This window comes from Ostrea edulis, chromosome 7, assembly GCF_947568905.1.
Source record: "Ostrea edulis chromosome 7, xbOstEdul1.1, whole genome shotgun sequence".
Taxonomy (NCBI): Eukaryota; Metazoa; Mollusca; class Bivalvia; order Ostreida; family Ostreidae; genus Ostrea; species Ostrea edulis.
In genome coordinates, this window is record NC_079170.1 from 79,504,054 (window position 1) to 79,517,842 (window position 13,789).

General features: G+C 37.6%; 1 protein-coding gene across 3 annotated transcripts in view; it reads right to left on the reverse strand.

Annotated features, from left to right (window-relative positions):
* LOC125654392 (cytosolic 10-formyltetrahydrofolate dehydrogenase-like) overlaps positions 1-13,789 on the reverse strand; it is a 56,100-nt gene that overhangs the window by 41,534 nt on the left and 777 nt on the right. Inside the window, exons 1-3 of one of the 3 annotated variants that reach the window (XM_056145433.1) lie at positions 10,259-10,415; positions 8,728-8,869; positions 3,110-3,344 (exon numbers count right to left, since the gene is read on the reverse strand). In XM_056145433.1, the coding sequence (XP_056001408.1) occupies positions 3,110-3,344; positions 8,728-8,854 (362 nt within the window). In that variant the 5' untranslated portion in view covers positions 8,855-8,869; positions 10,259-10,415. Of the gene's footprint in view, positions 1-3,109; positions 3,345-8,727; positions 8,870-9,524; positions 9,549-10,258; positions 10,416-13,789 lie in introns of those variants that run through there. The other 2 variants (XM_056145434.1, XM_056145432.1) reach the window with 2 other exon arrangements.

Below are 13,789 nucleotides of genomic sequence, written 5' to 3' on the forward strand. Positions count from 1 at the left end.
AGGACACAATTACCTGTACATCACATCACAGAGAGGACACAATTACCTGTACATCACATCACAGAGAGGACACAATTACCTGTACATCACAGAGAGGACACAATTACCTGTACATCACATCACAGAGAGGACACAATTACCTGTACATCACATCACAGAGAGGACACAATTACCTGTACATCACATCACAGAGAGAACACAATTACCTGTACATCACATCACAGAGAGAACACAATTACCTGTACATCACATCACAGAGAGGACACAATTACCTGTACATCACATCACAGAGAGGACACAATTACCTGTACATCACATCACAGAGAGGACACAATTACCTGTACATCACATCACAGAGAGGACACAATTACCTGTACATCACATCACAGAGAGGACACAATTACCTGTACATCACATCACAGAGAGGACACAATTACCTGTACATCACATCACAGAGAGAACACAATTACCTGTACATCACATCACAGAGAGGACATAATTACCTGTACATCACATCACAGAGAGGACACAATTACCTGTACATCACATCACTGAGAGGACATAATTACCTGTACATCACATCACAAAGAGGACACAATTACCTGTACATCACATCACAGAGAGAACACAATTACCTGTACATCACATCACAAAGAGGACATAATTACCTGTACATCACATCACAGAGGACACAATTACCTGTACATCACATCACAGAGAGGACACAATTACCTGTACATCACATCACAGAGAGGACACAATTACCTGTACATCACATCACAGAGAGAACATAATTACCTGTACATCACATCACAGAGAGGACATAATTACCTGTACATCACAGAGAGGACACAATTACCTGTACATCACAGAGAGTACACAATTACCTGTATATCACATCACAGAGAGAACATAATTACCTGTACATCACATCACAGAGAGGACACAATTACCTGTACATCACAGAGAGGACACAATTACCTGTACATCACAGAGAGTACACAATTACCTGTATATCACATCACAGAGAGAACATAATTACCTGTACATCACATCACAGAGAGGACATAATTACCTGTACATCACATCACAGAGAGGACACAATTACCTGTACATCACATCACAGAGAGTACACAATTACCTGTACATCACATCACAGAGAGGACATAATTACATCACAGAGAGGACACAATTACCTGTACATCACAAACCTTAATTTCTCAAGTCACAAACCTTACCGCAGTACACATCAAAATTTCAAAATAACTACAGTGTATAGGGTATCTATAACTGAATATATTTCTAATGTTTTTGCCTTTGATATCTTTACAAAATTGTAAAGAAAGCCATTTCTTCATGACTGCACTGCAGCTGGCAACAACGCATGTTGATGATGTATGAATCCATGTTTACAAGTCAAGGGTTATTGAATCGTTACTTCGCACTAACCCTTGACGTCAGTGACTATCAAAATGTTAGGCTCGTTCTGATTGGTTCCACAAAAGAGTGGGAACCAATGAGAATGTGGTTCTATCTATAACAATGTGAAGCAAGAGATTGAAATAAAAACAGGTGTATTGATATCTACAGTTATGGCTATTTCAATTGTTTAAGCAATATTGTCTTAAGCAAAATGGTTTCCAAACTTGATCTACTATTAATAAACATAATAATAGGTGGTGTAAATGTTACAATTGAATGTGTTTATCAATACAGCAGTATTGAGATCAGGTCATTTGTATCCATGTACACCAACACAAGATGCAGTGATTTCATTAAATGTTTTATTTATAATGGACTCATGAGCCCAACTCTTATATAGCGACTGATGTCAAGGGTTAGTGCGAGGTAACGAATCAATAACACTTGACTTGTGAAGATGGTATGAATCTTGATAGTCACAGCACATCTATCCTAACGCCCGGGAATTTCAACAGAGGTGAAAGCAGAAATCAATGTAATTATAAAAAAAAGATGTACGAGGATATGAACTGTAAAACTCCATCCTGGCATATACATAAAGCGTTTACACACTTTATAAAGTATGCAGGCACAAAGCGTTGCACTTCATACCCTCATGTATGAAATTCATTTCTTACTTAATTGACTTAAAAGCATATCAAATATTCACAAATCCATGCTTTACGTATAAGCATAAGGGATAAAGAGGCTGAGCCCTTAAGGGTCAGGCACAAATGTTTATAAATAGATTTTGCTTTAACACAATTAAAAATTTCCTTATATAACTTACTACACTGTAGGTCTACCTCATGTACTGAGCAGAGATAGGAAATTATGCAAAATATGCAAAATATTTTATTGCCAATGTCCCTTTAAAAGGACAAGAGAAAGTGATGGTCAAGCACTGGGTACTGTTGGTCAACTTCTACAAGCGATTTACGAATCCCCAATGAGAACGGATATGCAAGGAGTAATATTACGAATGCCTTAACACATCGAACACATTTACAAAATATCTCCATAGCTTGTGGAAAAAAATTCACGAGAAACCCCAGATTGCAAATCTTGCAGATTTTAATTTTCTTGCATGCAAATAAATGTCAGTTTCAGTATAGTGATTGGTGTATGGTGCAGCAATCTAATGAAAATTGGATCCTTTGATCCACTCACATACATTGCTACATGTCAATGATCTAACAAAACTGCATACGGAGGTGACCTTTCAATCATGCCTATTTATCGATATGTTCATCCAATCTCTTTAAAGAACTCTTTAAAATATTTGCATTCGGTAAAAGAAAGTTCGGGAAAACAACAAATAAGCGACCGAATATTGGTGCATGTTATAAGATTTGAAAGATTTTTGAGGTGTCCTGGGCGTGTCTGGCATGTTGTTATTAACAGAATACTTTGACAGCTATTAGTAAGATTTCAGTGTTCCAAATGACCCAAGTTTACACTGTCAGTTTAATAGCCATTGTGCTCATTGGGTAAAAAGCCACTAGATTTGACCTCCGATTGCAGTTTCGTTAGATCCTTGTGTTAGAATATACATGAGCGGATCAAAGGACCTAATTTTAATCAGATTGATGGTGCAGCTGATGACTTTCACTGGTCACTTAATGTTCACGCAGGACCCTCTACTCACCAATTAATAGCCGACGCCCCCCTGTGTCTCGGTAGCAGGGACGGATGGTATATAATGGATTGATACTTGGGGTAGTTGATGACATCCATTGGGATGAACTGAGAACAGAACGGGAGGACGTTAAGCTCGGCTCCAATGGATTTGTACTCTTGCAGGACCTCGGGGATGGCTACTTTTTTCACCTGCCAGCGCTTGTACTTAAAGACAGGGATGTCGTCCTTGGCGGCCGCCAGGGCTAGACAAAAGAATGGGAAAATTAGTCTACATAGTAATTGTAGCATTACATACATTGTAGTAGTAGTATATTATAGACTATATTATCACTTGTAACAGGAAGGGAGAAGACCAGGATTCGAACCTGGGCCCCCTGAATCTCTAGTCAGGTGCTCTACCAAATGAGCTCTCTGGCCACCGGCAATCGAACCCAGCTGACTGCTGCATTCCTCCCTCCTTAAATGTCTTCACACTTGGAAGACATCTACCCAGGATCTCTATCCCCTGGCAGGCATTTTCACCTGTCAGTTCCAGGGGCTGGTCTACGGCACCAAATGTAACAGGAAGGGAGAAAATGCAACGGACCAGACCGGGATTCGAACCTGGGCCCCCTGAATCTCTAGTCATGTGCTCTACTAACTGAGCTATCTGGCCACCGATGATCGAACCCGGTTGACCTCAACATTCTGAAACATACATGCCAAACTTTCTCTCACTAAACATGTTCAACAAAAACTCCCACTCACACAGAAATTTACTAGTCCTGAAATGTTCAACCTTTTAGAGCAGTACTCAATTATAAATATATATGATAAAAGAAAATTTTCATAATGAATTTATATTGTGTCATATATTGTATATATTCATCATAATGAAAAGAATTAAAACATCGCACACTTGTATACTTATATTTGGCCCTGAAACATGAGTAAACTCCAGACTGTCTGAATAAGGATATACATACACACTTATTTTCCAATAATGTGCCTAACTAGCATATGCATCCAAAAATCAAACATTAAAAAAAATCTCATAATTCATGAAGTTATTAGGTTCTGATATAACCAAATCAACATATATATATTTCCTCGCTATGTATATTTCAAAAGAATCTTTTAAGATATACAAAAGAAAACATAGATAATCTTATGTTGAAGTGGCTGATGGCCTTCAGAATGAATCACAAGTTTGATAACAATCTAGTGAAGAAATTAATGAGGTCATTGCATGACCAGACAATTGCTGTATGCATGCTGAACAGACCACGGACTACTGAACAATACTGAAAGAGAGGCTTCATTTACTGAACAATACTGAAAGATAGGATTCATTTACTGAACAATACTGAAAGATAGGATTCATTTACTGAACAATACTGAAAGATAGGATTCATGTACTAATCAGGACCAACCTACCAATCAAGTACAATTACTGTCTCGGTACATGTTAAAAAGTCACATGAGCTTTGACCTTTAGTTTTCAGCTGCAATTAGGGGTCATCTATCTGCCTATCTTTTTATGAACCTGCTAGTAAGTATAGGTCCACCTGCCTAGGTAAAATCAACTCACATGCCTAGGAATGAATCAACCTACAAACTAATTAACCTAATTAACCTATGAATTAATTGACTTGTTTATGAAGCATTCAACTGGCCTAAGGATCAACTAACTTGTCTATCTATTAATCATGCTGACTACAAATTCATGAAATTGCCTATGTATTAATTAGTATAATTGAAATATCAACCTGTCAGTATGGACCTGCCTATGAAAACTAATTTCTATCCGAAAAAGGGTCTTTCAGTTGCCAGTGCTCTAATTACTGAGACAGTGATACAATTACACAGAGATCACAGTGATCTAATTACTCAGATAGTGAGCTATACACAGAGATTATAGAGATCTAATTACTCAGATAGTGAGCTATACACAGAGATTATAGAGATCTAATTACTCAGATAGTGAGCTATACACAGAGATTATAGAGATCTAATTACTCAGTCAGATAGTGAGCTATACACAGAGATTATAGAGATCTAATTACTCAGATAGTGAGCTATACACAGAGATTATAGAGATCCAATTACTCAGATAGTGAGCTATACGCAGAGATTATAGAGATCTAATTACTCAGATAGTGAGCTATACGCAGAGATTATAGAGATCTAATTACTCAGATAGTGAGCTATACACTGAGATCACAGTCATCTAATTACTCAGATAGTGAGCTATACACAGAGATTATAGAGATCTAATTACTCAGATAGTGAGCTATACACAGAGATTATAGAGATCTAATTACTCAGTCAGATAGTGAGCTATACACAGAGATTATAGAGATCTAATTACTCAGTCAGATAGTGAGCTATACACAGAGATTATAGAGATCTAATTACTCAGATAGTGAGCTATACGCAGAGATTATAGAGATCTAATTACTCAGATAGTGAGCTATACACTGAGATCACAGTCATCTAATTACTCAGATAGTGAGCTATACGCAGAGATTATAGAGATCTAATTACTCAGATAGTGAGCTATACACTGAGATCACAGTCATCTAATTACTCAGATAGTGAGCTATACACAGAGATTATAGAGATCTAATTACTCAGATAGTGAGCTATACACAGAGATTATAGAGATCTAATTACTCAGTCAGATAGTGAGCTATACACAGAGATTATAGAGATCTAATTACTGAGATTGTACAGAATCTTCAAATGGAAGACCTACATTATATGTGGGAGGGGGGGGGGGATATTTAAATTCATAACTGCACTGAGGAGATCATAAATGGCTTACATAGAAAATAAATCTTAATTTATAGCAGTCTAACTAGGAGTAGAGGTATTCACCCTGCAGATCTCAAAACATGCTTTAGACTTAACATCATGAGTGTGTAGTATTCTAGTGGGAAGGAGAACGATAGTAGGTCACTATCTGGGTTATTGACAAGAGAGATTATCATGTAAATTCAGTCAAGGTCAGCCTTGTTTTGGACAAATTCATTGCTTTGTTACTATGCTCTACTTTATATAGAGGTTAGAAATGAGAGCTTACTACACACGATGACGACACGAGTGTGCCGAGTACTGTAAACACACCACACTGACCTTGTTAAATGTACACATGAGCAGACACAAATCATTCACAACCACACTCTCACTTTTTGATTCCAAAGTACTTTGTATTTTCCAGATTGTGCATGGCAATTTTAACTATATATAATCATAATACTTGGTTTGTGTCTGACCTGCTCCATACCGTGAAAATTAGATTCAGAAAACCAAACAATCGCTGGTGAGAACCTTATAATATAAAGATGTATCGACATAACGTAATGATGTAACCACATAATATAAAGATGTATCGACATAACGTAATGATGTAACCACATAATATAAAGATGTATCGACATAACGTAATGATGTAACCACATAATATAAAGATGTATCGACATAACGTAATGATGTAACCACATAATATAAAGATGTATCGACATAACGTAATGATGTAACCACATAATATAAAGATGTATCGACATAACGTAATGATGTAACCACATAATATAAAGATGTATCGACATAACGTAATGTTGTACCACATAACATAATGATGTAACCACATAATATAAAGATGTATCGACATAATGTTAGGCTGATTTACACTATAAGGCAGAAACAGCGTTCCATACTTGCCAGTATTTGCTAGTGCTGGTGAGTGGGGAGGCCATCGTCCGCTATTTTGATTCTATGAATTATGTATAGGCACAAACTCTATAAACACATGACATCGCTGTACAGGTGTGATGTAATGACCTTATTGTTGCTGTACAGGTGTGATGTAATGAACTAATTGTTGCTGTACAGGTGTGATGTAATGAACTAATTGTTGCTGTACAGGTGTGATGTAATGAACTAATTGTTGTTGTACATATGTGATGTAATGAACTAATTGTTGCTGTACAGGTGTGATATAATGAACTAATTGTTGTTGTACAGGTGCGATGTAATGAACTTGTTGCGGTACAGGTGTGATATAATGAACTTATTGTTGTGAAGTACACAGAAATGTTACAAGGTCAGCATGTAATATGTCCTAGCTTCCTATAGTACAGTACACATTTACAAATTACAATTACATGTACTTACACGGTTGTGATTAACATTTGAAACCTCTAAGGGGCCATGTGGGTCCCTGACTTTCAAAAGTTTACAGGCCCACAATTTGATCCAAGGGCCCACATTGTATATCAATTACCAGTGAAGACCAAATAACAGAAGAATTTATTTGTTTTAGTGACAAGACATTTTGCTTGCTGTGTCCAACAGTCATGGCCAATTAACAAGCTATTCTGTGAAAACAGTCTTGTCATGATCGTTTGTTCTCATATTTATGGAAGTAATGGCAGAGTTCTTGAAATTTCTTTTGAAGTGTCAGACATTTGGTCCGATACTGTTAGAAATAGTGTCAGCCCAAACAAAATTTTGTCAGTCCAGAAAAAAATGCATTGCTTTTGAGGTTTTTACAAATTTTATTTATAATCAACTACATGTGTTATTGTATTCAATCTCCATCTCAGCTATACGTTCATAAATCCTTTCATACCCTTTCGCATCTTCCTCACACTCTGAATCTTCCTCAATTCACCGAGTCACTTTTTTGCTCCATTTCTCTCTCATCCTCCACTTCTCTCTCACCCTCCACTTTTCTCTCCATCCTGTCTATTCCTCTCAACTTCTTTCATCTTCCTCTGCAATCGTTTAAATTACTCTCTCTCGCTTTGGCCTGGGTGTAGTTGGTCTCGCGACTTTGAGCAGATGGTGTCACCTAGCAATAGGTAAAACCGCATCATTTCAAACAAAAGCCATTGTCTCCCAGATTCCCGGTTTATTTTCTCCTCGTAGTTCCTCACAACAGATTCCTCACGTTTACATTTCAATGTGTTGCTGGATTTAGCATCGGTTTGAAAATTCATGGGCCACATGGCCGCCATTTTCCCCGGTAAAAAACGGACTTCGATCCCGATCTTTAATCGGCCATCAGGACCGACAATTAAGTAACTTGTGTCGGACATTTACTACTTTTATCGGATAATCCGACATTACCGACACTTTTCAAGAACTCTGTAATGGTCACTGTTAGTATTTCTCTTCTGGGGTTTTGAAATTCTTTTGATAAATCGCCACATTGTTTGTACACAGCTAGTCTAGGTCACATATATGCTTGACATAACCTGTGCTTAGCATCTGCTTCGCACACAGCCCGAATAATCTTGGTTAGTATAATGTTTTCTTAAAAAGGAACATACATCATAAAATGAATGTCGCGGGAGAAAATTCAGTCACCATGTGGGCAAGGTGATTTTTATATCTAATCGCCCACAGCAAATATTACTCGCATTGGTGAATGGGCGAGTGATTATCCACAACCCTGACATACACATTCACAAATGCATATTCACATTTATAATTACATATCTACATTTACATTATTTCCATTTACATTAAACCTATTCTTACGATTAAAAACACATTTATGATCACATAATACATTTATGTTTACGCATACATTTATGATATCTATACATTTACAATAACACAAACAAAATTTTAATTCACCCAGGGGATCTGGTTTTCCGTTTACATCAGGCACAGTGAACACCCCCACAATGTGATGACCATCCTTTTGTAGAAGTCGATAGACCTCGGCCCCAAACAGACTCTGACCAATCACAGCTACCTTCATTCTGTTGTACCAAGACTGTAAAATAAAATCAACCAATCAATGATGAGTATACAAAATCAGCTCTCTAATCACAGCTAGCTTTATCCTGTTTTCCTGTACATTAGTAACTATTCAATCAATAACCATGCAGGACCCTGAGTTGCATGAAGGTTAGTTAACTTTAACTAACAGTTAACTTGACATTAAATCTTACATTTATATAGTGTCAACTAGACGTTAAATGTCAGCTAAACTTAACTTTTGTGCAACTGGGCCCTGACCATCTTACTCATTTACTAGATGGAATAATCTACAAATTGTTTAACCAGTTTACTAATTTATGAAGAAATTCTACTATTGACTCAGCTCGAGTATTACAGACTCAGGTCAATAACTGTCATCCATGGTCCTGTCACAGACTCAGGTCAATAACTGTCATCCATGGCCCTGTCACGGACTCAGGTCAATAACTGTCATCCATGGTCCTGTCAGACTCAGGTCAAAAACTGTCATCCATGGCCCTGCCATACACTCAGATCAATAACTGTCATTCATGGTCCTGTCATACACTTGGGTCAATAACTGTTATCCACAGCCTTATCACAGACTCAGGTCAAAAACTGTCTCCCATGGCCTGTCAGACTTGGGTCAATAACCTTTGATGACCCCACTATCTAAAGACATTGATTACCTTTGTACCAAACAGGCTGTATGTTTGTAGTATACATGTATCCAAGTAATCAGATCACAAACAAAAGCATTGAATGTGATGATGGGCAGACATGTAAGTCTCCAACATATTTGGAATGGGACTCAAATAATTCTTAAACTTCTAAATCATTAATTTGCATGCTTTACTTCCTGTTTAAACTGCATGTTCAAGAACGAGATAAGGGTTCATATCAGACTGCATGTTTACACAGCCTCAACATGCTAAATAATCAACAACACAAGAATTTCACAGGTCTGCATTCACAGTAAAAAAAAAAAGAGAGTATTGTGCAAATGCCAACTTAATCTTTTACACATTTAGAAGAGTTATAGATTTGAAGTGTCCATTTAATGCCGTTGTTGTTACACTCCAGGATCTTAACAGCCGTGCGACCTCAAATGATAAACAGAAGAGGTCTGCATCGAGGATTTAAATACGCAATAAACAGAGCCACAATTTTTGAAAAATTAATACTATGATATTTACATACAGCTGTTCCCAGGTGAATGACAACTGGTGAGGCGGTCATTTTACATGTCATCTATCACTGTGTGCTTACTGGCATCAACACTTCACAAATTATTCCAACAAAAAGCCACAATTCACAAGAAAAAGGAAATGCTTATAAATATTTTTTATTTGCAAAATCAGAACTTAAAACAACAAAAAAGCATTTAATTTTATTTTTTGGTTGTAAATATCAGCAACCTTACCTGTATTCAAATGCTAAAACCAAGCAAGCAATCACCAGCAAACCTGCTATACTGTCCCTGCACTGTTCACAACAACAATTCTCATGAGGCAAAATCTAGGTTACAACTTAAAAACAGCATGGTCACATGACTTTCTGCCACATGTGTCTTGTGGTTTGTGAATGACAAAGGGGGGTAACTCCTGTGTGTACATGACATAGGTGCTGACTGCAGAGCAATCTTACATAACATGTCCTTGTCTGATAGTGAATGTCAATACTCAACCAGAAAAAGGATTTACATGCAGCAACAGGCTAAATATAAATTATCTAATAGATAAAGTAAAATATAAATTATCTAATAGATAAAGCTAAATATAAATTATCTAATAGATAAAGTAAAATATAAATTATCTAATAGATAAAGTATGAAATGCTGCTCCCTGCAAAGAATATCTAAAACAGATTACACTCGCTTTAATTCAGCTTATCTATAGGATAGGCACAGGTTTTAAAATAAATGTTCTTTGACCATGCACGGTGCTGTTATAATTACATTAAGGGAGAAGAAACAGTAAGTTGAGAGAATTTGTGTCCAATTTCTTTCTTTTAATGAGTTTCAACTCGAACTTTTATTTGCAACAATATCTTTGGTTAATGATAATACAGTTATGTTGTAGAATAATCTGATCCATTTTTCTGGGCATACTTGTAGTTGCCATCTAGGTACAAGTACAGCAAAATATCTGTCAAAATTTTTAAATCATACAATGAATAGCATTCCCAAGATGATACAACCACACGTTCCACTTTAGACAGCATTAGCAAGAAGTACCCTAACTCTATTAGACAACAAGGTGTCCTAACTCTCCCAGATAACAAGAGGTACCTTAACTCTCCCAGATAACAAGGGGTGCCCTAACTCTCCCACACAAGAGATGCCCTAACTCTCCCAGACAACAAGAGATGCCCTAACTCTCCCAGACAAGAGGTGCCCTAACCCTCCCAGACAAGAGGTGCCCTAACTCTCCCAGACAAGAGGTGTCCTAACTCTCCCAGACAACAAGAGATGTCCTAACTCTCCCAGACAACAAGAGATGCCCTTACTCTCCCAGACAACAAGAGGTACCCTAACTCTCCCAGACAAGAGGTGCCCTAACTCTCCCAGACAAGAGGTGCCCTAACTCTCCCAGACAACAAGAGATGCCATTACTCTCCCAGACAAGAGGTACCCTAACTCTCCCAGACAAGAGGTGTCCTAACTCTCCCAGACAACAAGAGATGCCCTAACTCTCCCAGACAAGAGGTGTCCTAACTCTCCCAGACAACAAGAGATGCCATTACTCTCCCAGACAAGAGGTACCCTAACTCTCCCAGACAAGAGGTGACCTAACTCTCCCAGATAACAAGAGGTACCCTAACTCTCCCAGACAAGAGGTGACCTAACTCTCCCAGACAACAAGAGGTGCCCTAACTCTCCCAGACAAGAGGTGCCCTAACTCTCCCAGACAAGAGATGTCCTAACTCTCCCAGATAAGAGGGGTCCTAATTCTCCCAGACAAGAGGTGTCCTAACTCTCCCAGATAAGAGGTGCCCTAACTCTCCCAGATAACAAGAGGTGCCCTAACTCTCCCAGACAACAAGAGGTACCCTAACTCTCCCAGACAACAAGAGGTGCCCTAACTCTCCTAGACAAGAGATGTCCTAACTCTCCCAGATAAGAGGTGTCCTAATTCTCCCAGGCAACAATAAATGTCCTAACTCTCCCAGATAAGAGGTGCCCTAACTCTCCCAGACAACAAGAGGTGCCCTAACTCTCCCACACAACAAGAGTGTCCTAACTCTACCACACAACAAGAGGTGTCATTACTCTTCTGGAAAACAAGAGGTGTCCTAACTTTCACAGAGGGTCAACACTTGGGAGAAACTTATGGATGTAATCCTGAATCAAGGATCAAACATAACTAAGACACAGCTAGTAAGTTGTAAGGACTTTTTTCCTATCCATTTGATTTGATCAGTACTATCAATGAAATATGTTTAAAGGAACTAAGACAGTATTGTGTCTCTGTCGAAGATCGAACCTGGGACCTCTGACTTGAGAATGCAGTGCTCTACCGAATACCAATCAATCTTATTAAGAATGCACTAGCTAGAACTTGTAAGAAGGTCATCTTTCTAAAGCTATATTTCTGCCCAAAGCAATGTGTTTAAAATAAAACAGTTCCCTTCATTACAATAAAGCAACCTGGTGCTTCATACAATATTTATAAATACTACATTAAACTTTTCAAATACTTCTGTTTCAAAATCAGTGTTTCATTGAGCACGTAACTGCATCGCAAACTGTTGCTTTGTTGTTTAACGACACCATAAGAACAGACAAATGGTGCACAGACGCCAGGGACAGGATCCAGAAATTAGGCGACACAAAACTAGGAATTCTTTAATATAAAATATCAACTGTACTGAATGTTATCCGTTGTTACACATTTTAAATGTTTGTCATCTGGGAATTCATTTCCAGAGAGGATACAGTTTGGCAGCTAGCTTGAAAAGTTGAAAACTGATTAATTCCACTGCACAGCTCCACAATCTCAGACCTGTGATTCTTCCGTCGGAAGACAAAATCTCCCGAATTTGAGCCCCCCTTCCGTTCCTTCCGTTAAAATGTAAAATCTTCCGTCATTTCAAATTTTCAACAACACAAATTTTCTAAGCGCCATTTTTCGATATTGATAAGGAAAAACCCCGAGACAATCGAAAGTCGTCTATTTTTCTGTCACAGTGACTGCACAGGTAAATGTCAATTAACGAGGGTACAGTAATTACTGAAGCCATTTGAGGAGTTTATTTATGATTACACAGCAATTAGTGATAATAAACAATTAGTGGATGATTAAAAAGATTGTTTTTGGCACACGCTCTGGTGATTAGGAAGTGATACCGACAGTTGAAGTCGGACGATCTTTGATGCTGTTGAAAACTTGGTAAGGAGCAGGTGGGAAAAGAAAGTGGGCACTGAAGATGTTCGTAATATGTGTGGACAGAATGACACAGTTGTATTAGAATGGATTATCTCTAACTGAACTGTATATTCAAAGATGGATACGGCAAGACGACGATGGGTGTGCACAGTTCGAATTTTCTCAATATTTATTTACACATGCATGTATAAATAGTACGTGGCCAAGTCTTGTAACATATATTTGTTCACTACACGATTCACTGAAGAAGAAGAAAAAAAACACGTTTTCAGATATGCAATGTAGTTCTTTTATGTGAGAACATGTTTTTTATACTATTTAGCTCACCAGTGCTGAAATCTCAAGTGAGCTTAAATTTGTTAGTAGGCCAAGATCTAATATGTTGGTCAACTTTTCTGAAAAGTGATAATTGTTATAACTTGTTATCTCTGTAATAAATATATAAATATAACAAGTTTTTTTCTTTTAATTGTGGTTTTTAAGGTATTGACTTAAGAATTATCAATGTTCTTAACACAAAAAAGGAATTATCAATGTTCTCAACACAAAAAGGATCTGATGATTAT